Source organism: Schistocerca nitens, chromosome 1, assembly GCF_023898315.1.
Source record: "Schistocerca nitens isolate TAMUIC-IGC-003100 chromosome 1, iqSchNite1.1, whole genome shotgun sequence".
NCBI lineage: Eukaryota > Metazoa > Arthropoda > Insecta > Orthoptera > Acrididae > Schistocerca > Schistocerca nitens.
This window is the reverse complement of record NC_064614.1, coordinates 1,161,381,075-1,161,407,006: the sequence shown is the minus strand read 5'-3', so window position 1 is coordinate 1,161,407,006 and position 25,932 is coordinate 1,161,381,075. Positions and strand designations below refer to the sequence as shown.

General features: G+C 42.6%; 1 protein-coding gene across 1 annotated transcript in view; it reads left to right on the top strand.

Moving 5' to 3' along the window:
- The window catches only part of LOC126232816 (alpha-(1,6)-fucosyltransferase-like), a 173,813-nt gene that overhangs the window by 69,853 nt on the left and 78,028 nt on the right, over positions 1 to 25,932 (top strand). The window contains exon 3 of the mRNA XM_049942822.1: positions 20,628 to 20,804. Within this exon, the coding sequence (XP_049798779.1) occupies positions 20,628 to 20,804 (177 nt within the window). The remainder of the gene's footprint in view (positions 1 to 20,627; positions 20,805 to 25,932) is intronic.

The following is a 25,932-nucleotide window of genomic DNA, read 5'->3' as shown; positions in this document are numbered from 1 at the left end:
TCGGATTCGGTATTAACGAATTTATTGCTTAAAGGCCGAATTCTTGAAATATGTTTCTATCTCGCTTATCATCTTGCGAGGTCGTACATGTGTAATGTAGAGCATATTGTACATTTTATGTAAGTCTGCATTTTAAGGGTTTTATTTAAATAGTCATTTTAGGTTATAAGCTTGCCACCCTTCCACCGTTAGAGTCCCTTCCTTTTTTTTTTTTTTTAAAATGCACTTTCTCGGTGGCAAATAATTTGAGGGTTGTACCATTTCCAGTCCTCTTACGGGGTGCATAGTTTTTATGTTTGTGTGAGTTGTTAAAATTTTTTTGTTTAAAGTAATCTGGTGTGTTGCAGATTTGCACCAGTGTACTCTTTCAGAGGGTGTTGTTACAGGTCATGACTACAGCCGTGTTGAAAGGTTGAAAGGGAACAGGCAAGCTTCTCAGCCCGAAGGCTCCTACTGTTAATACTGTTCTTTGCCTCTAAATAAAACTGTAACTTGATATTTCGAGGGTGCTTTTCTTCTTATAACTTTAAATATGTTTTGAAAAAGCTTTCAGGAATAAATTCATATTTGTTAAAAGTAATTTTCCATCAGTTACTTCCTGGCAACTACTTCCATGCTCACACAGTGTGATTAAATGTGTCAATGTTCTTGATGAATCGCCAGTAAATAAAGTAAATTCTTTAAGAAAAGATTTTGAAAGTTAAATTCACGTTTCAATGACATTCTGGTTCATCATTTACCACAATTGTACATACGAGGTGTGGCTAGAAAAAAACCGGACTAGTACTGGTGAAACAATAAAACGAATGCAATAAGGCTGAAAGTCGCGTGGCCTGTCACGTGACTCTCGCTCCGCCTACTGCTCGAGTTTCATCTGCCTCCTGCACTCAGTCTGCCCGTGGCGTCTGTTTTAAGTAGTTGACGTTTTGTCTGTGCGTCGGAAAATGTTGAGTGTACAGAAAGAACAGCGTGTTAACATCAAATTTTGTTTCAAACTAGGAAAATCTGCAAGTGAAACGTTTGTAATGTTACAACAAGTGTACGGCGATGATTGTTTATCGCGAACACAAGTGTTTGAGTGGTTTAAACGATTTAAAGATGGCCGCGAAGACACCAGTGATGACACTCGCACTGGCAGACCATTGTCAGCAAAAACTGATGCAAACATTGAAAAAATCGGTAAACTTGTTCGACAAGATCGCCGTTTAACAATCAGAGCAGTGTCTGAGTTAACAGGAGTTGACAAGGAAACTTGTCGAAGAAGTTTACCGATTTTTTTAATGTTTGCATCAGTTTTTGCTGACAATGGTCTGCCAGTGCGAGTGTCATCACTGGTGTCTTCGCGGCCATCTTTAAATCGTTTAAACCACTCAAACACTTGTGTTCGCGATAAACAATCATCGCCGTACACTTGTTGTAACATTACAAACGTTTCACTTGCAGATTTTCCTAGTTTGAAACAAAATTTGATGTTAACACGCTGTTCTTTCTATACACTCAACATTTTCCGACGCACAGACAAAACGTCAACTACTTAAAACAGACGCCACGGGCAGACTGAGTGCAGGAGGCAGATGAAACTCGAGCAGTAGGCGGAGCGAGAGTCACGTGACAGGCCACGCGACTTTCAGCCTTATTGCATTCGTTTTATTGTTTCACCAGTACTAGTCCGGTTATTTTCTAGCCACACCTCGTATACAGTGAGGTGGCGAATGTCACAGCATACCTCCTAAAATGGAGTCGGACCTCTTTTTATCCCGACCTAGTGCGCCATCGTGGCGTGGGCTTCCACAACTCGTTAAAGTAGCCCGCAGAAATATTGAGCCATGCTGCCTCTGTAACCATCCACAACTGCGAAAGTGTTGCAGGTGCTGGATTTCTCGCACGAACCGATCTCTTGGTTATGTCCAATAAATGTTCGATTGAATTCATGTCAGGCGATTTGGGTGACCAAATCATTCGCTCTAACTGTCCGGAATGTTCTTCAAACCTGTCACGAATAACTGTTGCCCGGTGACGTGGCTCATTGGTTGAAATGGCTCTGAGCACTATGGGACTTAACGTCAAAGGTCATCAGTCCCCTAGAACTTAGAACTACTTGAACCTAACTAACCTATGGACATCACACACATCCATGCCCGAGTCAGGATTCGAACCTGCGACCGTAGCGGCAGCGCTATTTCGGGTTGAAGCGCCTAGAACCAGTCGGCCACAGCAGCCGGCAGGCCTTTTTTCGTTTGTGACGCTCAATAAGTCACGATTACATGGCGATCTGAGTGCGAAAATCTGTGAAACTGTCTGCGTCCGTTCACATGCAGACAGTTTGTTCCAAGAAAAAAAATATGTCTTTAACGCACCAAAAATAATTAAATAAAATTGAAAATTTGTTTATTTTGTGATCTATGTTGTCGCGAAATGTAAATTATAAAGCCAAGTCGCCTGCAGTGCGACTGCATTGCCATTTAAATTCAACACGTTAGCAATTTCCCCTCTTCCCTTTCCTTGCGTTCAGACAGCATGTTTGGTGGTTACGGTGGAGAGAGGGGGGGGGGGAGGTTACGGCGGAGAGAGGGGGGAGGGGGAATGTGCAGTGAGGCTGAGAGCTAAAACACTCCTACCAGCGCACAGCTCGCGAGCCGAAATCTTGGTCACCCATGCTGTGTGTGATATAGGGGTATACAGGGTATCAAATTTTCTTGTTAACTGATTCAACTATCGCTTCTTGGTAGAACAACATAATTATAAAAGAAAAGCACAATACTGTGTATGCCGGTTTTCGGCTTGAAAGGTCATCGTCAGACTGTAATTGATTCTAGTCGACAAAGAAGTTAGAATGTTTGTAAACAACACTGAAAAATAGGTAATCATCTATGCTGATGGGCAAACACACAGTAAAAGCCATCTTTGGCGGTGCAGTAGTAGCGCAATTAAAAAGGGAAAATAGTTGAGTCGTAAATAAATATAAAGGGAGCAAACCTGGAAGACACATTAACAGTGAAGTCGAATAGCAATGCCGTTTTAACAGTTTATACCGTATTTTAAGGACTATAGGGCACCACAGACAATAAGACACACTTTAAATTCTGAGCAGTTTCTTAAAAAATAACCTTTTTGCCATTTTCATTATTAGACTGCAGAGCCAGACTAAAAAAAATTGTTAGGTTATAAAGCCGAACTGACCTTCAAAATCACTGAAAGTCGTTATCTTGTAGTTCTGGCTATTTTGCATTCAGTCTATTTGCACATTTAGTCTTCCTCACTTTTTTCAGTTTTTCTTTACTAGCCCATCAATTGCGAATGGTTTTTTTCTGTTGGTGGACGGCCGAAATTCCGCTCAGCTGCTCTGTTCCCACATTCTTCTGCATATGCTATTACTTTCATCTTACGGCCTGCGTAATATGAATACCTTTATTTTCTGAATTACGAAACTAAATTCTAACCAAAGTATTGTGTGGTGTCACCGCTAGACACCACACTTGCTAGGTGGTAACTTAAATCGGCCGCGGTCCTGTAGTACATGTCGGACCCGCGTGTCGCCACTATGTAATCGCAAACCTAGCGCCACCACATGGCAGGTCACAAGACACGGACTTGACCTCGCCCCAGTTGTACGGACGACATAGCTTGCGACAAGACGTATCACGTCTTCCTCTCATTTGCCGAGAGACAGATAAAATAGCCTTCAGCTAGTCCATCGCTACTACCTAGCAAGGCGCCATGTGTATCATTGCTAATTGCTTACTACTATGCAAGAGATGTATTTCAACAAGAACAAGACTACATTAAAGTTAAGTATATTAAAATCTCTCTTCTTTTCTTTATAGTTTTTCATCCAGTCTCCTGTTTCAGAATTTACGCCCGTCTGCGTTAGTTTCGCGTGCACCTATCCACTCATTGTGTCGAGACCTTAGGGAATCGACACAACAATATTTTGGCGACGAGGTGTGGTGCCGCGCCCACGTTGCAGTCTTTGTGTTCTATTTGCTCTAATTTGCTTGTGTCATGGCTTCGCCGCATTCTCCAGATGTACTGTCCGAATTTTTTCGCTTGCAGAATCAGCAGACGCAGGCGTTATTGGAAGCCCTTGGACAGCTCGTCCAGGGTCAACGTGCGCTGCAAACCGATGCGGCGGCAGCCGCTTCTTCGCTACCGCAGCCACACAACGCTGTCGCACCGCCATTTAGGCCCTTTGAGGCCACAACCGAAAGCTGGACTGAGTGGGCCGATCAGTTCAACTTCCACCTCACTGCTTATGGAATTCAAGGTAAAGAGCGGCAGCCGTTTTTGCTTTCTTGTGTCGGTGTGTCTACCTACCGGGTGATAGTGAAATTGTTTCCCCGACGCGACGTAGCAACTCTGTCCTACGAAGAAATTTTGTCTGCTTTGGATGCCTATTTCAAAGAAACAGTAAATGTAGTTGCCAAACGGTATACGTTTTTTCGTACAAAACGTACCGCCGGTCAGACTAATAGGGAGTGGGTAGCAACTTTGCAAGGACTTACTAGAGACTGCGCGTTTGCCTGTGAATGTGGCCTCCCATATTCAGATACTATGGTGCGTGATGCAATTGCACAGAACGTTTCTGATGTTCGCATAAGGGAACAGATTTTGAAACTCGTTAATCCCTCCCTGCAACAAGTGATAGACATATTGGACAGGCAAGACACACTTGACTTTGCTCAGGAATCATTTGAAACTTCGCCAGCAGTGTGTCACATTAATCGGCCCGCCCGGCCCGCTGCACGGGACGCTAAGCGGCCCTCGCGCCCGACTTCGCTGCGGCCGCCTAGCTTGCAACCACGTGCGCCGCGTAAGCAAGCAAATGCAGTGAAATCTTGCCCGCGGTGTGCCACTAGACATTCGCGTGAACATTGCCCGTCACGCCAAGCTATTTGCTTTTACTGTCACAAGAAAGGACATGTACAAAGTGTTTGCCAGAAAAAGTTAAGATCAGACAATAACACAAATTCCAGGCCCTTTGCTTCGCGCCGGAATCGCACCCAGGACAATCAGGCTCGTGGACCTTCGCCCATGGACATTCATGTCGTTCATTCCCACCCGTCCAGTGACACTTTAGCTAACAGTGACTGTGTTCGTCCCACCCAAAGTGTGCGTCGACGTCGCCGGAAATCCCGTAAAGTTGCAAGTGCTTCTGGACCTGTATCAGTTCAAATTGCACGAGACAGTCGCTCTTGTCGTCAACAAGACAATAAACTTTTTGTGGACTTAGACTTTGCAGGAAAAGTGCTACCATTCCAGCTCGATACCGGAGCTGCAGTTTCCTTGCTCAATCACGACACGTACAAACAACTGGGCGCCCCGCCATTGCGTGCCGCAAATGTTACGTTAACTAGTTACTCAGGACAGCATATACCTGTGTTAGGACAGTGCAGCCTTATTGCAACATACAAGGGACAGACAAAACTTGTGTCATTTTATGTTCTTCGTTCCTCTAGTGCAGTGAACTTGTTTGGATTAGATTTGTTTCAATTGTTTAATTTGTCTATTGTAAATCAGGTCCTATCCGTGAATCAGACTGTGCCTTCCGCCAGTGTTTCTAGTCTTTGTGAAGAATTTGCAGACATTTTTGCACCGGGCCTTGGTTGCGCTAAGACCTATGAAGCGCATTTGGAACTGAAAGATAACGCGCAACCAAAATTTTTCAGAGCGCGCAATGTTCCCCACGCATTGCGTGATGAGGTCGCAAGAACATTGCACGATTTAGAATCTCAAGGTGTAATTGAACGTGTGCAGGCTTCTCTCTGGGCCTCACCCTTAGTAATTTTGCCAAAACCTTCCGGAAAACTGAGACTTTGTGTGGACTTCAAGGCCACTGTGAATCCACAACTTGTGACTGCTACTTTTCCTTTGCCCCGCCCGGAAGATCTTTTTGACAAACTGTGCCCGGGAAAATATTTTTCAAAATTGGACCTAGCAGATGCGTACTTGCAAATGCCTGTGGACGAAGAATCCCAGCGCGTCTTGGTGGTAAACACGCATCTTGGCTTGTATCGCTTCAACAGACTGCCATTCGGGTGTGCATCCGCCCCTGCTTTATTTCAGCAATATTTACAAACTATTTGTGCGTCGGTCCCTACTGCTGCGAACTATCTGGACGATATTGTGATCTCAGGAAAGACAGAAGCCGAACATTTGCAGAATCTCCGGACCTTATTTCAGGTCTTGCGTCAGAATGGTCTTCGCTTGAGGAAGGACAAATGTGTGTTTTTTGCTCGTGACTTACCGTACCTGGGCCATGTCCTTAACGCCCAAGGTATACATCCGAGTCCAGAGCACCTTCGTGCCATTCAGGACTTGCCGTCACCGCAGAACTTAAAACAGCTACAGAGTGTGCTGGGTAAGGTAAATTATTATCATCGATTTGTGCGCAATGCTTCTTCCATTTCAGCTCCGCTTCATCGCTTACGCCGTAAAGGTGTTCCGTTCGTCTGGACGACGGAATGCGAACGCGCCTTTCGCCAGTTGAAATCGGCGTTACTTTCCAATACTTGCCTTACGCCATTCGATCCCCGAAAACCCCTTTTGTTGATGGTAGATGCATCGGATTTCGGGATCGGTGCTGTGCTTGCGCACAAGGATGGCTCGCATGATCGCCCTATTGCCTTTGCGTCCAAATTGCTCTCTTCTGCGCAAAGAAATTATTCACAAATAGAGAAGGAAGCTTTGGCTCTTGTGTTTGGTGTTTCAAAGTTCCATGATTTCTTGTATGGTCGTCACTTTACCATCATCACGGACCACAAACCGGTGACATCACTTTTTCATCCGAACAAGCCTGTACCTCCACGTACAGCGCAGAAATTCATTCGATGGTCGCTTTTTCTCTCGCAGTACCGCTACGATATCTTGTATCGGTCCACTGCTAAGCACGGAAACGCTGATGCGTTGTCCCGTTTGCCTGTTGCTGAGGATAAAGCATTCGATTCTTCCGAACTTGCTTGCATGTTCATTGATTCGGAAGCCGATGACGTGGTCGCATCGTTTCCGATTGATTTTCGTCGTGTAGCTACAGCCACAGCTGCTGACCCTGTCCTTGCTCCCGTTTTGCGTTTTGTTGCTACGCGATGGCCCTTGTCAAAGTCACGGATCGAGGATCCTTTGGTTCGCCGTTTTTTTTGCTCACAAGGAGAGACTTTTTGTACGACGTGGTGTTTTGTTGTTGCGTTCCGATAATGATCAATCCCGAGTCGTGGTCCCACGATCGTTGCAGTCCTCTGTCTTAAAGCTTCTTCACCAAGGACATTGGGGTATAGTGCGAACGAAACAACTTGCTCGACAGCACTGTACTTGGTTCGGAATCGATGCTGCGATTACGAATAGGTGCTCCTCTTGCGTGGCGTGTGCCGAACAACAATCCGCACCGCCGCGGAAATTCTTTGCATGGCCGAAAGCCACTTCCCCTTGGCAACGCTTGCACATCGATTTTGCTGGTCCATTCTGGAATGCTCGATGGTTGGTTGTGGTCGATGCTTTTAGTAATTTTCCTTTTGTTGTCCGGATGTCTTCCACGACGTCTTCTGCCACAATCCAAGCCTTGTCTGCTATCTTTTGCATTGAAGGTCTTCCGCAGACTATTGTTTCCGACAATGGCCCACAATTCATGTCCGCAGAATTTCAGTCGTTCTGCAAGGCCAATGGTATTCAACATCTGACATCCGCGCCGTTTTCGCCTCCGTCAAACGGTGCCGCGGAACGATTGGTCCGGACTTTCAAGTCGCAGATGTTGAAGTTGAAAGAGTCGCATTCTCGGGAGGACGCTTTGTTGCTCTTTTTGTCCTCATATCGCTCTCAGCCTCGCGATGGTCGCTCGCCGGCTGAGTTGCTCCATGGTCGTCCTCATCGAACTCTGATGTCTTTGCTGCATCCGCCACATCAGGTTCCTGTGCAGCGGCAGACTCCTGCTTTTGCTCCTGGCGACGTTGTCTATTATCGCAACTATCGCGGTTCACAGCGTTGGCTCGCAGGGCGCATTCTTCGCTGCCTCGGCCGCGCGATGTATTTGGTTTTGGGGGCCTCTGGTGAGGTGCGTCGGCATCTCAATCAGCTGCGCCTCTGTCGTCGCCTGGGTTCTGCCGCTCCCCGTCTGCTTTCAGCGACGGAGCCGTCGGGTCAGCGCCCTGGGGACCCATCTACTGGCTCGCCTCATCCCCAGGTGTTACCGACGATGCCTTCCATTTTGCCTCATGGCGTCGCGCCGCCGCAGCCGCCGCCGGCGCCGCCAGCAGCGGACGCTTCGCTGCAGCCGCCTCGCGCCTCCCTGGGTCACGCGCCGCCGCTTGCTTCCCGTGACCAGCCGTCCTCCGCCATGGACCTCTTGCCCGCTCCGGACCAGATGTCGTCTTCGCCCGTCGGGTGCTCCGACCACATGGAGGTCGACCCTTCTGTCTCATTACGTGCGCATACACCTCATGTTGACGTGCACCCTGGACTAGGTTTGCAGGCGTTTCCTAGCTCCCCTCGGACCGAATGGCCGGGTGCGGGTGGCACAGCCTCGCCTGTTGTTAGGCTCCCCACCTCATCGCATACGTCAACATGGGGTCCTCCCCACGGCGGGCGGAAGCCTTATCTCACGACCGTTCGCCGATTTGCGGGGGAGGAATGTGGTGTCACCGCTAGACACCACACTTGCTAGGTGGTAACTTAAATCGGCCGCGGTCCTGTAGTACATGTCGGACCCGCGTGTCGCCACTATGTAATCGCAAACCTAGCGCCACCACATGGCAGGTCACAAGACACGGACTTGACCTCGCCCCAGTTGTACGGACGACATAGCTTGCGACAAGACGTATCACGTCTTCCTCTCATTTGCCGAGAGACAGATAAAATAGCCTTCAGCTAGTCCATCGCTACTACCTAGCAAGGCGCCATGTGTATCATTGCTAATTGCTTACTACTATGCAAGAGATGTATTTCAACAAGAACAAGACTACATTAAAGTTAAGTATATTAAAATCTCTCTTCTTTTCTTTATAGTTTTTCATCCAGTCTCCTGTTTCAGAATTTACGCCCGTCTGCGTTAGTTTCGCGTGCACCTATCCACTCATTGTGTCGAGACCTTAGGGAATCGACACAACATATTGTACTGTTGCCGATAAAATAAATCATTTTAATTCAAGTTTTCTGGCACTGCAGACTGCAATGAAGCATCATAGGCTAGACAGGGTTCTGGGTTTGTGACTGTGGGGCTGGAGTGACATAGTGTTAGCAAGCTTGTGAATCCCTGCAGCTCACGTTCGTCGAATCGGTGCACTATTGCTGCCAGTAGAATCCAGAGTTGCCAGATGGGATAGGTTTCCAGCGGCATCGAATACATGGCCATTTTTAGGACTGGCGGGAATTTTAAATCAAACACTGGATATTTTTATATTAATTTCGAGTATAAGATGCACTTGATTTTGGAGACAATCTTTAGAAAAGAAAGCGCGTCTTATAGACCGTAAAATACGGCATTAAATTAATAATCTCAACAGAATAAAGACAAGAGTACTAAATAATGACTTCAAGAGGTATTACATATGGAAATTGATACATGAACAGAGTAAGAGATGGAACTAAAAACTGTAAAAACAGAAATTATTACGTATATAGGCAATCACAATAAGGTAAATAAATACAGGAAAAGGGAGAAACAGAAATAAAGAGACAATGTGGGAAGAATTTGGAAAACTGTGACTATTGACGGGAGCTGGAATGCCGTATGTCACCAACGTTAAATTTTGCGACTTGCCTTCCCCGTGTTACATAAACCACTTTAGCAATGGACATAAAATTGTTACAGGGCGCTACATTTTGTGTTCTCAATGTACTGAAATAAAATCTTTGAATTTCCGCCAGTGGTTTCGGAAATTCTACCTTTTAACGATACATTTGTAATTCTGTATAATTTTTTGTACTTTCTCCTATATAGTTTTATTATACTTACCATACAGTGGACTCAGTATATCTATTACAAATCACTGATAATTTGAATGCTATACTTCTAGAGATGTAGGGAATAATGCAACTGAAAATGTAAATTTTCAGAAAAAGCTTCTAAAGTTTGAAAAGAGTAAAGCTTACTCAATATATATCTTTTTATTTTCACTCATTCAGAGAAACCCTGCACCTGCTGTGTATCATCCTCTTGGTCATTTTCCAAGGATTGCATTCTTTTCTCCCAACTAGACTCCTTAGTGGATATTTGTGCTACATACTGTGAATCTTGTCCAGCCGTTGAAATTCTCTGTTGCAGTTTACTCCAGGAATAATTCCCATAGGCTGTAGTACTTTCACACTACCAATGCTGCCATCTTGAAATGCAATAATAAAATCATACACTGTCCACCTCATTCTAGTGTATTCCTCTCAATAAAAACATTTTTGGTATGCTAGCCCATATCAGGTTGTTCAATGACTCATTTTTATTCAGAGTATGGCCATGTAGACACTTCTTCGACAAGTCAGGATGTGCCAAGTTCCTGTAAAAATACTTTACGACTTCCATAGTTGCTGATGAGATGGAATGTTTATGGCTGTGTGAAATGTTTGCATATTGTGCATTGCGATGATTGTGTCATGAATCTGGTCTGGGAGACAAGGTTGATGTAATGATTTGTCATCTGTTGATAGTTTGTGGAGGAAGGTAAACCCTACTGCTTGCCTCATTCTGAATAAATCTTCGGTGGTGTTCCTAATGGCCGTCCCATAGTTCTGTTTTAAATCATCAGCAATTCTGTCTGCCAGCCTACCCCTTATGGTTTTACCATCACGAAGTTTCTTGTTGCCCAAACTTCATTTGTTTCCTCAGCCTGGTGCCCATCCTCTTCTGGACGTAGTTCACACTTCCCAGTTGTGTGATAATCGTATTACCATAAGGCAGAGCTGCTACTTTACTGTTGTATGCTTTTGAGTCCCTGTTAGCTAAGAACTTAGGGTAACAAGCGTCGGTTTCATTCATGGATCGACTGAAAATTTCATTTGCTGCATCGGCTTCCATTCTACTACTTGTTCCTTTATAGCTCCTATCACAGATATGTTCTGCATGGTTCACTAATAACATTTATAACAATGTTTTGCCAGAATCTGAAATTTCTTTACCTTTCCGGCATCCACACTGATCACTGTAGTAACAGAATTCTTAGAATATCTGCATACTAAATGGGTTTACGTTATGAGAGCCACTACGTTATCTTCGACAGTGATACCAAAGGGTAAAACATAATTTACGTTATGAGAGCCACTACGTTATCTTCGACAGTGATACCAAAGGGTAAAACATAATTTCGTCTTTCGATAGTGAAATCTACAGAGTTACTGACTTAATTTGATCTTGAAGTCATGCATGCAAATTTTTTAGTGTTTTCAACAGGTGCAGACGGTGGTAAAAAAAAATGCACCATGCGGATTTTAAGTGATTTGTACAGTATATGATTTTATTAAGAAAGATACAAATTTTATAGCGAGATAAAAATACAAAATCGTTAAAAAATTTTCCCCTTTCGTTCTATTTGTCCTTGATAAGTGTAGAAGAGAGGAACTATTGTACCGTATTCGGTCATTCAAAATTAAATCAGAACTCTGGGTGAGAAGTTTGTTGCTCTCCTGGACTTTCAGTAGGTTTAGTTTTTGACCTTTGATTGGTAAGTGGAGGACCGAGGAACTGTTGCTCGAAGATGCGGTCCTTACTCAGTACGTGCTCAACAAATGTGAAGTCATAATTCTGCTACCTCCAAATTCGTCACCTGCTATGTGTCACCTGACTGACCAATATAAAACTTCACACAATCAGGACAATTAATTCTATATACCCATTGTTGTCCAGTAACTGGGTCTAATTTTTCCTACTGAAAGTGCTGTACTGTGATGGGCCCCCACATAGTAGGAAATTCAATAGTTGCAGAACTTTAGCTTTCTTGCTACACTCTATGATACCTGTCCTAGGTATGGGATTGTGATACCTGTCCTAGATATGGCACTGTACACCACTTCCTGCAGACACTGGAAGGAGCAGCAGAGGGATCACAGAGGAAGGGTTTACTTTTCAATTTCTGTTCCCTACACAAGATGTGGAAAGGACTGTAGCTATTGATTGAGTCAATACGTTTTATTATGTCTAACTATGCTTTGAAATCTTATTTGAACATGGAAACAGATATGAGACGGTGCATCATTGAGTGGAAAGATGCATGTTTGTGTGTCGCTGTGTGTTGTGGGCAAAAATGTATTACTGTCCAGAATGAATGAGTCACTCTGCAGCGGAGTGTGCTCTGGTTTAAGACCTCCTCCCAGATTAAAACTGTGCACTGGGTCGCGACTCTAACTCGGGACCTTCGTTTGTAGCTTTCTAGGAGAGTATCTGTGAACGTTGGAAGGAAGGCGAAGAGGTACTAGAGGAAGTAAAGCTGTGAGGAAAGGCAGGGACTTGTCCTTGTGTAATTCTGTCGGTAGAGCACTTGTTTGCGGAACGTAAAGATCTCGATTTCGAAAGCAGATGGAATTACCCCAACTAACTTCATGCGTTTTTCATGAGATGACAATCATTTACAGGTCCAAGTATGTATAGTCTTGGAGAAAAGTCAGGTTTCCATAGCTCAGGTGAGTCGTTTCGTTTCTAGCGATTGTGGGAAGCCGGCCAAAGACGAACGTTGCTTGAGCAGATAGCATTAGGCACGTCGTCTCTGCAAAAGAAAGCGTGTACAGTTGCAAAACTAAAATCGACTACCATAGACTATCATAAGTAAGAGTAGACTATGGTAGTTTTCCTAGTAGCTTTGGTCAGATAAGGTCATGCCTGCGTTTCCTGCACGTTAGGTTTGTTGCATACCTGTTGGGCGTTACCTCATATTGTTCGGTTTCTTAATGTATCCGATCAGTATCTTTAGCTTCCCCTAAAAACCGGAAGAGGTGAACCGTCTAGAAACTGAGTGGTGAAATATAAAGGACCAGGTAACCTGCAGAACATCTTTGATCCTAAAAAGAACTTTTTAAAGGCAGCAAATTTGATTGCGCTCAGTGCTCAAAGGCATAAGCTTGAGACATTCAGCTGTTAATCAACGTAAAATACTGGTATCGATGCAAAGGACAGATATTGTTGCTTGACGACTCACATTTCTGATTAGGATCATCGGCGTAAGATTCAAAAGTTTTGTTTAGTTAGATGACACTTGGGTAAATGCTACTGACTGATCATTCAGTGCAGAAGAAAACGATTCGAAATCAGAACCTGACAGCAATGTGAGTGGAGTTTTTCCGTTACCGTAACTGTACCGCACTCTGAAGTTTACGATGAACGATCAACAGACAGTGAGTTCTTTTTTCAGATTATGAATGTTATTGTATTGGCACACTGTTATGTCACTCATTGTAGAGCAAATAAATAATGCAAATATTTAACAATGAAAAGAAAAACTGTGAATCTCTGGCAGTATTCCGAAAAGAGTTTGCTCACTATTACCAAGTGTAACAAATAACTTGAAGATATTTCAGCATAGTTGATACTCAGTAGCTGGCTTCAATTTTTCGAATTTATATCGTAGAACTACTTACTGTTAATGAACGTAGACTTTCCAATAGGACAAGCGTATTGTTCGGCCTTCTTCTTCTTCTTTTTTTTTTTTCGCTAGAGTACGTTCTAGAATCCTAGCGACTGGGGTGTAGTACGCCAAATACGGCAACACCGCCTCCTGACCACATGAGCTGACAAAACCAATCACTCGTTTCACGGACTATAGTGCACCTCATGACGATTTGAAGTGTAATAAACAATGGAATTACAGCCCATGGCTGCAAGCGGGCATTGATTGAAATCAGTGGGGATAAAAGTTTGTGCTGGACTGGAATTCTAACCACGGGTGTCCTGCTAACTAGGGAGATGCTCTGGCCGCTGAGCTATCCGGACACAGAGCTCACCGCACCTGCACGGACTACCCTAGTACACCTCCAGTCAAAAGCAAATTCTCAGCTTGTCCACACGCTAGGAATGTATTGCATCTTTCCCATTATTCTCATAAACTGCAGCGTCTCTCCAATTCCCATAAGCCTGGCGTGTATTTGCACTGAAGAGATCATTCGTCGTCTCGCCTTAATTATTTACTTATATAGAGATAAAAAGTCTTATGGAATGCACATGATAAAAACTTAAGAAGTTCTAGGCCGGCCGAAGTGGCCGAGCGGTTCTAGGCGCTACAGTCTGGAATCGCGCGACCGCTACGGTCGCAGGTTCGAATCCTGCCTCGGGCATGGATGTGTGTGATGTCCTTAGGTTAGTTAGGTTTAAGTGGTTCTAAGTTCAAGGGGACTGATGACCTCAGCAGTTAAGTCCCATAGTGCTCAGAGCCATGTCCCCTTACCAAATTCTGTGTACTGCAGTATCGAGATATGCTTGCAGAACAGACGCGTGGAGTGAAACATACACTCGCACAATTGGGTTGCCTGCGCTCAACTTTCTGGCGGTCAGGGCGCCGGCGCCATGCTTGCGATAATCTATTCGCGGCTTTTCTCATTGCACTCAATAAAGAAATGTGGAAATTATATCTATACGAGTTCGTCTAAGCCTGTCTGTCAGTTTTTTAATATAAAACAAAGAAAACTAACCAAGCGCCGGTTCTTTTTTTAGTGAATCTTAACTAAGATTTATTAAAGTCAACTAGTTGCCAACAAATCGAATTTCTCCACACACAAAAGAAGCTCCGGGCTTAGGTCCCATAACTGTAAAACTGTATAACTTCCCCACCCCCAGGACGCTCCTAGTCGTCCTAAAAACTGGGACAAATCTGTGTGGTAGAGGGAGGGGGCGACTTCGATGTATGGGAGCTCTATGTAAGGGACACTAACTTAACTAATGTGCGCCTATTTTTGTTCTTTTTCTAACGTATCGTCGCTTATCGATATAGAATTGTGATATTAATCTGGTGTATAAGATACATAAAGATCGCTTGTAAATCTTTGTAGTGATTACAGGTTTCGACAGATCTTTACTCTCATTATCGGATCTCGTAGCTCATTAACAGAAGTTTACGATCTTTTCCAACTTGCAAGTAACATAGTGATGGTGTGTCGTTTTACAGTAAAAGAAACCTCAGAATGTCAGACATAACATACCACAAATATAAAACATACATCTCGTTGTACTAATGTCCTAGCACACTCATTCACTTAGGGTGGTGTTAAGTGAATGAGTACGCTAGGACAACAGCACAACGTGATGTATGTTTTATGTTTGTGGTATTTTATGGCTGACATGCTGAGGTTTCTTGCTAACTTTTACTGTAAAACGATACAACATCACTATGTTACTTGCAAGTTGGTAAATATCATGAACTTCTGTTAATGTGTTATAAAATCCGAAGATGACAGCAGAGACCTGTTGAAACTATTAATCAATAAAAAGATTTGTAAGTGACCTTGTTGTGCCTGATGTTTCAATATAATATGACAATTCAAATCGCCCTCCACAATTGGCACAATGTGAAACATATACACTTGTGGTATTGTTGATGTAATTTTGTTTCAACTCTTATTTTAGACTATTTGCCCACTACATTGATCGTATCATGTCTGTTAATTGTTTTATAAAGAAAAAAATGATTTAAAGTTTTGAATGAAAGGTTGATATACAATAAACAAAACAGGCATTAATTCTGTTGCAGATACATTTTAAGTTGCTGTCCGTGTCACAGCGATGTTTTTGTGCAATGTCAGTGACTCTAATTATTTGCCATTTACCATACACACGCACAAAAAAGATGCACATTTTGTTATTGCTTCAGGATTCCAATATATACATATGACCTCGTTCTCTAAACGTGTACAACTTTTTAGGCAATGTTTCGTTTAAGGAATAGCAACAAGTTAACTACTAATATTTTACCAATTAAAACTATCCTCCACCTAATACTACAAAAACACTGCTAATAATAATAAGAGAAAACTGAAAACAATGAAAACTAAGAAAGAGGAAATAGAAACGAAAATAAAAAGGAGCGTGTAAGAACCGGTCGTATAAAAAGGATGGATTGCTACTCACCATAAAGAGGAGATGTTGAGTCGCAGACAGGTGCAACGAAAAGAGTGCCACATACTTGAGTTTTCGGCCGAATGACCTTCATTTCATGTAGAAAACGCACACACATTCACACAAGCATAACTCTCTCTCTCTCTCTCTCTCTCTCTCTCTCTCTCTCTTTCACACACACACACACACACATACGCACGCGCGCGCGCGACAACTGTCTCTGGGTCTCTAGCCACAGCGAAGACGGCCTTTTGACGAAAACTCAAATGTATCTTGTGGCTATCTGCTACTCAACGTCTTCTCGACGTGGTGAGTATTAATAATACAGTGCTGAAATGAGTTAGGGGAACAGGAATTTTAGCGTGTGCCATACTCTACTGAGCAGTAATTGAGGACTGGATATGTTACCAAATTATACTTTTATCTGTCACAAATTAAGTACACAAGAAAACGTCATTACAGTCTCAATCTTTTAAACAAAATGACCTGAAATTTCCGGGAAGTATCGAAAACAAAATGAAAAAAAAACATTCATCGCTTCATTCAGTGTGCTTTTAATTGTATTTTGAGAGCTTCAATAACGTATATGCCATCTGTGAGCGCTTATCACTGCCTGACACGTATGTGGTATGCTCCGTATAAGTCGCCGGAGGTCATACTTTACTATCCGTTCCCATTCTTCAGTGAGAGCCCATGAGAGTTGTTGGAGAAACTGTAATGGAACAGGACGACCACGTACTCGTCTGTCAAGCATGCCCCACAGATGCGCCAATGGGTTTAGGTCAGGACTCACCGCGAGCCATTCCCTTACTTCAACGACAAGGTTTCGCATGACATCCCTGCTGACGCCAGCCACGTGGGCCACCGCCGTACGCAGCAGCCACCATATGGTCCAATGGGATCTGCTCGATGTACTGTCTGGAGGTAAAGCTACCACGGACAACGCCAAGATCCGTATGGTTCTCAACACTGGGCCTCCCCGCGACATCACAGAACCTTGGAAATTTGTCGATTACCTGGATAACATTTGGCAGTTTCTGCTCACCACGAGTCTCCACACACGAGCACTGCCGTCACCTTGCTTCAGAGAATATCTGAGCCGGCCGCGGTGGTCTCGCGGTTCTAGGCGCGCAGTCAGGAACCGTGCGACTGCTACGGTCGCAGGTTCGAATCCTGCCTCGGGCATGGATGTGTGTGATGTCCTTAGGTTAGTTAGGTTTAAGTAGTTCTAAGTTCTAGGGGACTAACGACCACAGCAGTTGAGTCCCATAGTGCTCAGAGCCATTTGAACCATTTTAGAGAATATCTTAACTCGTTTGTAATTAACACGGTGACACTTCTGAGATCGGACTGAATTGCTTTTGTGGTATCCATACGATGCCACAACGCAGACATGGCCAGGCATCGGTCCGCACATAGGGTTCTGATGGTTCGGGGACCTTGACCAACCCGCCTTGTCCAACTCTCACCTGTATCCATTCTGAACGTTCCCACCCTCTTATTGCCCAATGTTGTTTTATTAATGTTTGGAGTAAGTTAGTATCTTGAGCGGCCGATTACATTTCCACAGCACTTGCCACGCTGAGATAGTGAGCGAGTGACAGTGCAGAATTATACATATATTTTCAGTCACTTCACTTCACAATACTAACGAATAAAACACTCGTAACTCCTTCTTCATCCTCGCACTTCAAACTCGTCCAACCAACTGCACAAAAGAACAAAGATTTACCTATAATAACATGTAGCAAAGAAATTACTATCATATATCGATCTATTTATGCAAAACAACCTTTGGAACACACATTTCGTAAATAAAATATGACAAATTGCCTATCTTTTTTGAGAAGTCCATAATCATCATTGTAGTTGCATTCTGTATTTATAAATGTTGACATTTAAACCAGTGTACGATTTGCTGGGGGGATGGGGTAGATTCCCCCCCTCCCCCCCTCTGCATCAGACCATCCCCTCCTCTGGTTTTAATTTATGCATCCCAACCTGGGATGTTTATTTCCCACGCACTGGAGTAAGACTTTACAAATAATTTACATTTGTGGAGCCGAACACTGAAAGTTTACTATTAATACTATTAATATGTTTGCTTATTAATTTTGAAAAAGTGTTACGTAGTAGTTAAGCATTTCAAAACGTTTAGAACTAAATGGCAGGACAACGTACGCCACATTTCCATAGCATACCACAATGTTGCAAGACGTCGCCCCAGCGTAAACGAGGCTTTAGAGCCAGGTCTGTATTGTATGGTGGATGTGATGTGTTGCGTACGACACTAAAACCTGCAATCAGATCCAAACGTCGTGGAAAACTGTGAAGAGGTGTCATCCTGCAGCAAGATAACGCTCACCCACATTCTGCCAAACGGACATCCGACGCAATAAAGGTGTTGAGATTCGAGGTGCTGGAACATCCACCAAACAGTCCAGACCTGGCTCCAAGCGATTTTCACATGTTTGGACCCTTAACGGAAGCACTACAGGGAAGAAGATTTGAAAGTGATGAAGACGTCATTACTGCGGTGCAAAATTGGTTACAGATGCAACCGATAAACGTATTTTCTGATGAAATAAAAAAACTTGTAAAACGTCGGGAAAAGTCCAGGGAGGTTACGTAGAAAAATAACGCATGTTTCAGTTTTCTATCATCAGAATAAGTACAGCTTTTCACAAATGTGCCTTTACTTTTTGAATTCCCCTCGTATACCTGTATGTAGATGATTTTGTAAATAAGCTTTACCTATAATGTACTTTTAAAGATACAACAAGGGATGGCTTTTCTGATAGTGCATACGCGTGAATAGTGAGTTTCGGCATTAACATCTATTTACAAATAACTGTTTAACCATGGGTAACGCCACGGTCGAAGCTGGTAACATATATAATTATACTAACCCCATAAGACATCCCCCCCACTGGTAAAAGCACAAATCGCACACTGATTTAAACATTTTCACATAGCTACGTAACACTTGATTTTTGGTGTTTGTATCTTTGGTGCAGTATCGTTCACTTCATATGATCCAAGAGCAGTTATCTCACTATAATCAGTTTTATTACACCATCTAGCATTGGCTTCTGCAGCAACTCTACCGACGTTCTACCCTTTTTCGATCTAACAGGCTGCCCTCGCAACGTGTACTCCATTGAGATGTCATATTACATGTTCTTGGTTGAATTCAACGTCCACAAATTACAACTTCCATCTCTGTACCTCGTTAGAAAACACTATGACACAGATACTCACTTCCTTATGAGGGGTCACCTGGCACTGTAATGCATAACAAAGCCAAATAATGGAGAATGATTTTAATTGTTAATTATATTGAATGCCGTGCAAGGAGATCAAAAGTGCCCCTTTATCGAAATAGACTTAACACACTGGACATTGACACACATGTTTCCCAATTCTTTTGAACAGTATATTATTTTTGTAGCATCCTGGGCTTTCCATTGTTTGAAATATGTATGTAATTCCTTCTTTTTACTTATAATATGTGGGGGCGAAAAGATTCTGGTATGTAAGGTGAGTGACTAGTGTATTCTATGTCCAGTTTCCTTGTCGCACTATCTTCACAAGCGCCTTATATGCAGAAGGAAGTCGACGGATTACTAGAGTATTTCTGTCTCGCCTTCAGTGCCGCATATTAGGTACTGCAGATCGAGTGTTTCTTTCAAAGTGGACTATGGTTCCGAAGATAACTCAGTTTCGGAAATGAACGCAAATGGACTATTATTGGATCTATTTATCATCTAACCCACCCTGATATCGAGCCATCGAGCCATTCCATATCTTCTAGGCTGGAGTGGCCCGTCAGGAACTCAAAAACCGGACGTTCCAGTACGGAATCACAACTGGGATGCTCTTTTCCCTAAATTCCATAAAAAAGTAACCCTGATATGGACAGTTTCTTGTGAGATACTGAAGTACATTTTTTGAAAAACCAGTGAGGTTGCCTCGTAACAAAGGATCACAAATGAGGAATAAAGTAAAATATCATACAATGAATGTTTTAGTGGTCAGTATTCATTTGCTTGGTGACGCTGGTTTTATGGGCATTAGCTTGTGGTCGAAGACATGTTTTGTGGTTAACGTTCCATCTCCTTCAGCAGGCGAAATCCTCAGAGGCTTGGAAGACGCTGTTAGCTAATTTTCAAACGTAAACTTGTTTATCTAACCGAAATGAACTTTCGCTACGTCAGTTGATGCGCCAAATGAATCCGAGCAACATACTAGAATTATTCTCTGCACCCACGCCACAGATAGTTACGAGACACTACACTCAAACAAAGCTGCCTGCGTACCTCTGTTTGCTCTTGTTATTACACCAAATTATATTTGATTACGTTTACAGTCAGCAGTCTTCGCGAAGCCATTGATTAATATCTAGATTTCTGTGACCTGCAGATGTCTTCGGCAAAAGTTTCAAATGTGATACTGATAGGAGTTATATAAACCGATCCTTAGTGGCAAAAGAGAGTTGGTGTGTAGAATATTTATAACTGGTAATGTAGCGCCTTCATTAGTTAAATAGATTATTTGTCGGAGTTTCAGGTTTGTTTTCATGTTGATATTTATACGTGCTTGTTTGTGTCGGCTCTAGGATCCACGTGCGAAGAAGTGACAAATTGTTCCATGAAGCTGAATATCACGCTGTCGACGAGTACATGGCCGCAGTAGAGGACTTCTACGAAACGCTGGAGATAACAAACGGCGGTGTAGCAAGAAAGATATACGTGGCTACAGACGACGTGAGTGTTTTCGATGAGATCAATAAAAAGTAAGTAATAATTCATGAACTATAACTGCGAATGATATAAATAAATCATCCAAAGCACTTAACCTTCAAGTACAAAACATGAATGTTTTCATATCTACACGACAAACTTGATTGAAGAATAAACTGAGGAAGAATAGCTAGACGTCGTGCTGTTATATGTCGTACGTCCTTGATTTCCTTTGATGTAGTCCGTCAAATGTGCATATGGTTACCTTATCTTCGTTTATCTGCTTATTTTCTTTCTGATAAAATGTAGCAGTAGTGAGGATAATGGACATGACCTTTTACAGTGATATGCCCTTCTTATGCTCACCCATATCTGCTAATACCACTGGATGTAACAATTTTTTATGTTCTTACAGCAATACAGTCTAGATAAATATTTTTTTCATTGTAATTACCAGTTTCTGTCGAATTACAGAGATAAAAAATTTAACCATTAAATATTCTCTGCCACCTATGTTATTTTAGTAGCTCTTATTTACGGCAGAATGTAAGAAATTTGACATTAGCAACCCCATTAAATGAGAGCGCTTAATCTCTTTTATATTTATTCCTAAAATAGGAAAAATGTATTAAAATATAGCAATTTAAAAAAAGTAAGGCTACGTTTTTGCAGTGCAGTAGTTTAGTTATCAGGAGTACCTAACATGTTAATTTTAACTAAAATGTTAAACGGTTTTATTTGGTTACAATAAAACGATTCCAAACATCATACCATAAAAGGCAGAAAGTAAACCTTTGTAAAATGTATATTGTGCAACTAAAATCAATGGAAAGAAGTTTACTGTTACCACGAACGACTGTGACAGATACAATTAAACTTGCAACTCCAGTTGATATCAGTAACAATAACACTAAAGTCTCACCTAAAATGTTCGCATATATAGAAATATTTTGCACAAGTGATTTTTCACAGTCGTAAATATCCGAAGAAAGTTATATTTATGAACCACCAAGAGCTGGTTGTTCACTGCCAGTATCGTTCAGACTATCGTTATGTGTCAAAAAATTATTTACATCGTTTCTACTGTAGCGTCAATAAATAATGAAACTGCAGTCTACAGTAAAATGGAACAGTACATAATGAATTAAGGTAATCTGCCTTCATGGAAGATCACAACGTTTGCTTTGTTTAATCGCCAAACATGTTTCACAACATTCGTGGTATCCTCAGTGAGCTTTTCTTCTTTTATTGTTTTTTAAACATATACACATAAATTTTATGTAGGTTAGAAATAGTTTGACATCAGACCTTGTTATTATTTAGATTACATACGTACTTTACCTTTCTCTTACGTTGGGTGTACCCTCTAGCTGTCAACAGAAATGAGCTACCATCGTAAATTAATACAACATGTCATCCTCTACACAAGAATACAGGGCAACGTCTGAATTGGAGTTTTGCTTAGAATACAAACTTTAAACTAAATGTTCCGGTAAAATAATTTCTTTTGCTGTTTTATCACGCTTACCATTTCTGTAGTTGATAAATACATGTATATTTGTCTGCTAAATGCATTTTTGTTGCTGTTTTTATGTTAAAAACGATCTCTGAAAATCGGTAAAATTTCATGAGATTTTGTTTTGGAGAAGAATTTGGTTTGGTTTCTTATTTATAGACTGCGTTGCATACTTTTAACAGATTACTTTGTTTTCGACTGGCGGTCTCGAAGTTTGAATTTATTCCAGCGTGTTTTCATTCTGTGAGTGTTCGTGTGTGTGAGACATGTTGCTGTGTAATTTTTGATAGTTCGCTTAGACAATACACAATAAAATCGCACACATGCACACAAACATGAACAAAACGTAAACAAATCCAAATAAATTCAGACTTCGGAGTTTCCAATAAAAAACAAATCAGCGAATAAACGACTGTCAAGAGGGTACATGGAAAAAGTGTGTCTAAGCCACAGCAGCATAGTAACATCCAGAATTCATCAATGAGCCCGAGGGAACAAAATTAAACGTTGTTAAAAATACGCAAGCCAATCTAGAAATAACAAACCGCACCAAATATTTCTGCAAGCCAATTCCTGAAATTTTACCGATGGCCACATGTTGTTTTAAACATAAGAACAAGGACAAAACTAATTTTAGCAGGCAAATAAAAACCACAAATACCACAAGATATGTCTACTACAGCAATGGTAGGCTTCGTACAGTCACATAAAAGATAATTTTACCCAATTGTATATTTTAAAGGCTATATTCTGAACAAAAATTCAGTACAGACTTTGATGCCTCCGTGTTGCAGTTGAGATACTGTGAATTTAGTCGTGGCTCATTTTTGTTGGCAGTCACAGGGCACACATAACGTAAAAAAGGTAAAGTACATATTTGTAATCTAAACTGCACCTAACTACCACGTCAACATTTTGCCAAGGCCGACCCTCTTTAATTGACTATTTTACGCAAGCACAGAAATAAAGCTTAAAATTTCATTATAATGGATTGACAACGAAATATAATGGACTGACAGTTAATGATACTCGTCAACAATATTTTTTTCAGTTACAATAACAACATTCACTGTTTATGGAAGCTAATTCGCACCTAAATATAGATCCAATTTAAGAATTTCTGTATTGACCTCAGTTTTCAAATAATAGTGGCTTTTATAAATACTTATGGCAGTCAATGTATTTCACGTAGTCCAATCACGTTAATGTGACAACCGTCGATGTTGAGCGTCGACGTGCAATAATGAATCACAAACGGCAGGTGGCAGCAGTAACAGTGGAGGGTATAAAAATCGTTTCGGGAGGGAGGGGGTGGGGGAGTGGGGGGGGGGGGAGCCGAAACAGTGCAGTCGTTGTCTAATGCGGAAACAAAGCCATTTTTTGTAACGTCCAAAAGGGCATGATCATTGGCTTTCAGGCAAAGGATAAATGCATTCCCGAAATGGCTAAGTTCTTAAACTTCGCGCGGAGTCGTAGTTAAAGTATATCCCGCATGGCAAAGTGGCGCCATCCAAAACCGGAGCCAAGGCAACTATGGCACGCCAGGGGTCTTAGATGTCAGGGGTGAACGTCGGCTACTGAAATGTGTATAGGCGAATATATGTGCAACTGTTTAGTAACTGACTGCCGAGGTAAACCAAGGAGCTATCAACAGTGCCTCCTCAACGACCATTGAACGCAAGTTTTTGCGTATGTTGGACGCCACAGCGGGCGCCTGTTCCATGCAGCCATACTGACTGCAGTTCATCGGCAACGAAGGTTGAAATATGCACTCCAATACCGGAACCGGACGTCCAATGAGTAGTGACAGATGGCGTTTTCAGATGAATCACGTTTTGCGCTTCATCGGACTAAAGGCACACACCTTGCAACAACTGTCTGAATGATCCAAACCGGAGGAGGTAGTGTTATGGTTTGGAGAATATTTTCACGGCGTTTCCTGGGTGTTCTCGTCATTGTGGGAGGAAATGGATCAATACAAGTATGTATCTCTCCCTGGAGACTGTGTCCAACTCTATATGCAACTTGCTTTTCCTCGGCACAATGACATCTACTAGCAGGACAATGCAACATGTCACAGCTCTCAGTGTACGTGCGTGGTTCAAAGAGTACCAGGACGAGTACAGACTTTCCTGGCCACCAAACTCGCCATATTAAAACCCAATTGAGGATCTGTGGGACCATATCGATCTTTGCGTACGCGCCATGGAGTCTCAATCGAGAAACATAGTGCAGCTGGCCGTGGCACTGGAGTGAACATGGCTCCAGAACCCTGTCGGTACCTTCCAGAACCTCACTGTCTCTCTTCCTGCATGTTGGTTGGGTTGGGTTGTTTGGAGGATGAGACCAGACAGCGAGGTCACCACTCTCATCGGATTAGGGAAGGACAGGGAAGGAAGTCGGCCGTGTGCTTTCAAAGGAATCATCCCGGCATTTGCCTGGAGCGATTTAGGGAGATCACGAAAAACCTAACTAAGGAAGGCCGGACGTGGGATTGAACCGTTATCCTCCCGAATGGGAGTCCAGTGTGCTAACCACTGCGCCACCTCGCCTGGTTCCTGCATGTCTCGCAGCAGTCCGCCCTGGTTATCCGTCTTCTGACGGTTGGTCACATTAACGTGACTGGACAGTGTATGTCATGGCAAAATGCTACGCATTCGCAAAAAGACTTCCACATGCCAACAGCAAAGAAATAACCCAGTACCCCATTTGCCGCCAGTATAGCATTTGCCTTGATAACGCTTTTCCAGTTGATAAATGCCTCATGGACCTATTCTACATGTTCACCACTAACGGCGCCATGACTAACAGAGAAGAAATACAAATGACCATTCAACAAAATGTACTTTGAAAGATATGTTACATCCCACATAGTGATATGATATCAATAGTTGTAACAGAATAACGTGATAGTTCTCTGCCGTTTGGTTGCCTAAAACGGCCTTCTAGACACTTCTGAAAGACACGTATGCCAGTGTTTCAGAATCACTCACCAACTCCCTAATTTGCGTCTTAAAAGGGATTACTTGATTTATTTTTGATATACTGGTTCTTGGAAACTTCCCTCGCAAGTGTGTATATCAACTGAAGTTTAGTCCACGGCTTTAAAAAAAATTTCTGACGTGATCCAGCGGGAGTAGCTACACATTTTTTATGATAATAAGAGCACTGTAATTCTTCAGGCTTTCCCGGCGGTATGCTTACATCTTGAGATGCCGAGTGATCTGTTGCATATCAGTGTCTGCTCTGCAAAATATTTCCCAGACGAGGATTGTTGTCGAAATAAAGTGCTGTCCAACCTGTGGTTCATTACGAAGAATCCAGTTTTTCGTGCAACAGTATTTTGTTACGTCTCCCCTTTCCAACTCGTAAGGAAAGGGGCAGTACTTTGCGTGCCCAAGCAGCATGCCGAGAAGAATTGCAATTATGTGTAGAAGTTCACGTGTACACTATGTGTATTTTGGATACTGAGTAATTGCGAGTAGCTAGTTAAATTTCTCGTGTGACTACTTCAGATTAACTGCATGAACAACGAAAACAGAAGGAAATATTCTCCCACTGTAGTGGAGTACTGGGTGCAGACTGACACTGCTGGAATCTATGAACAAGCGCCACTCATTTACATTTAAATTATGGCCAATGGTCTCCGTAATGGAATCGATTTC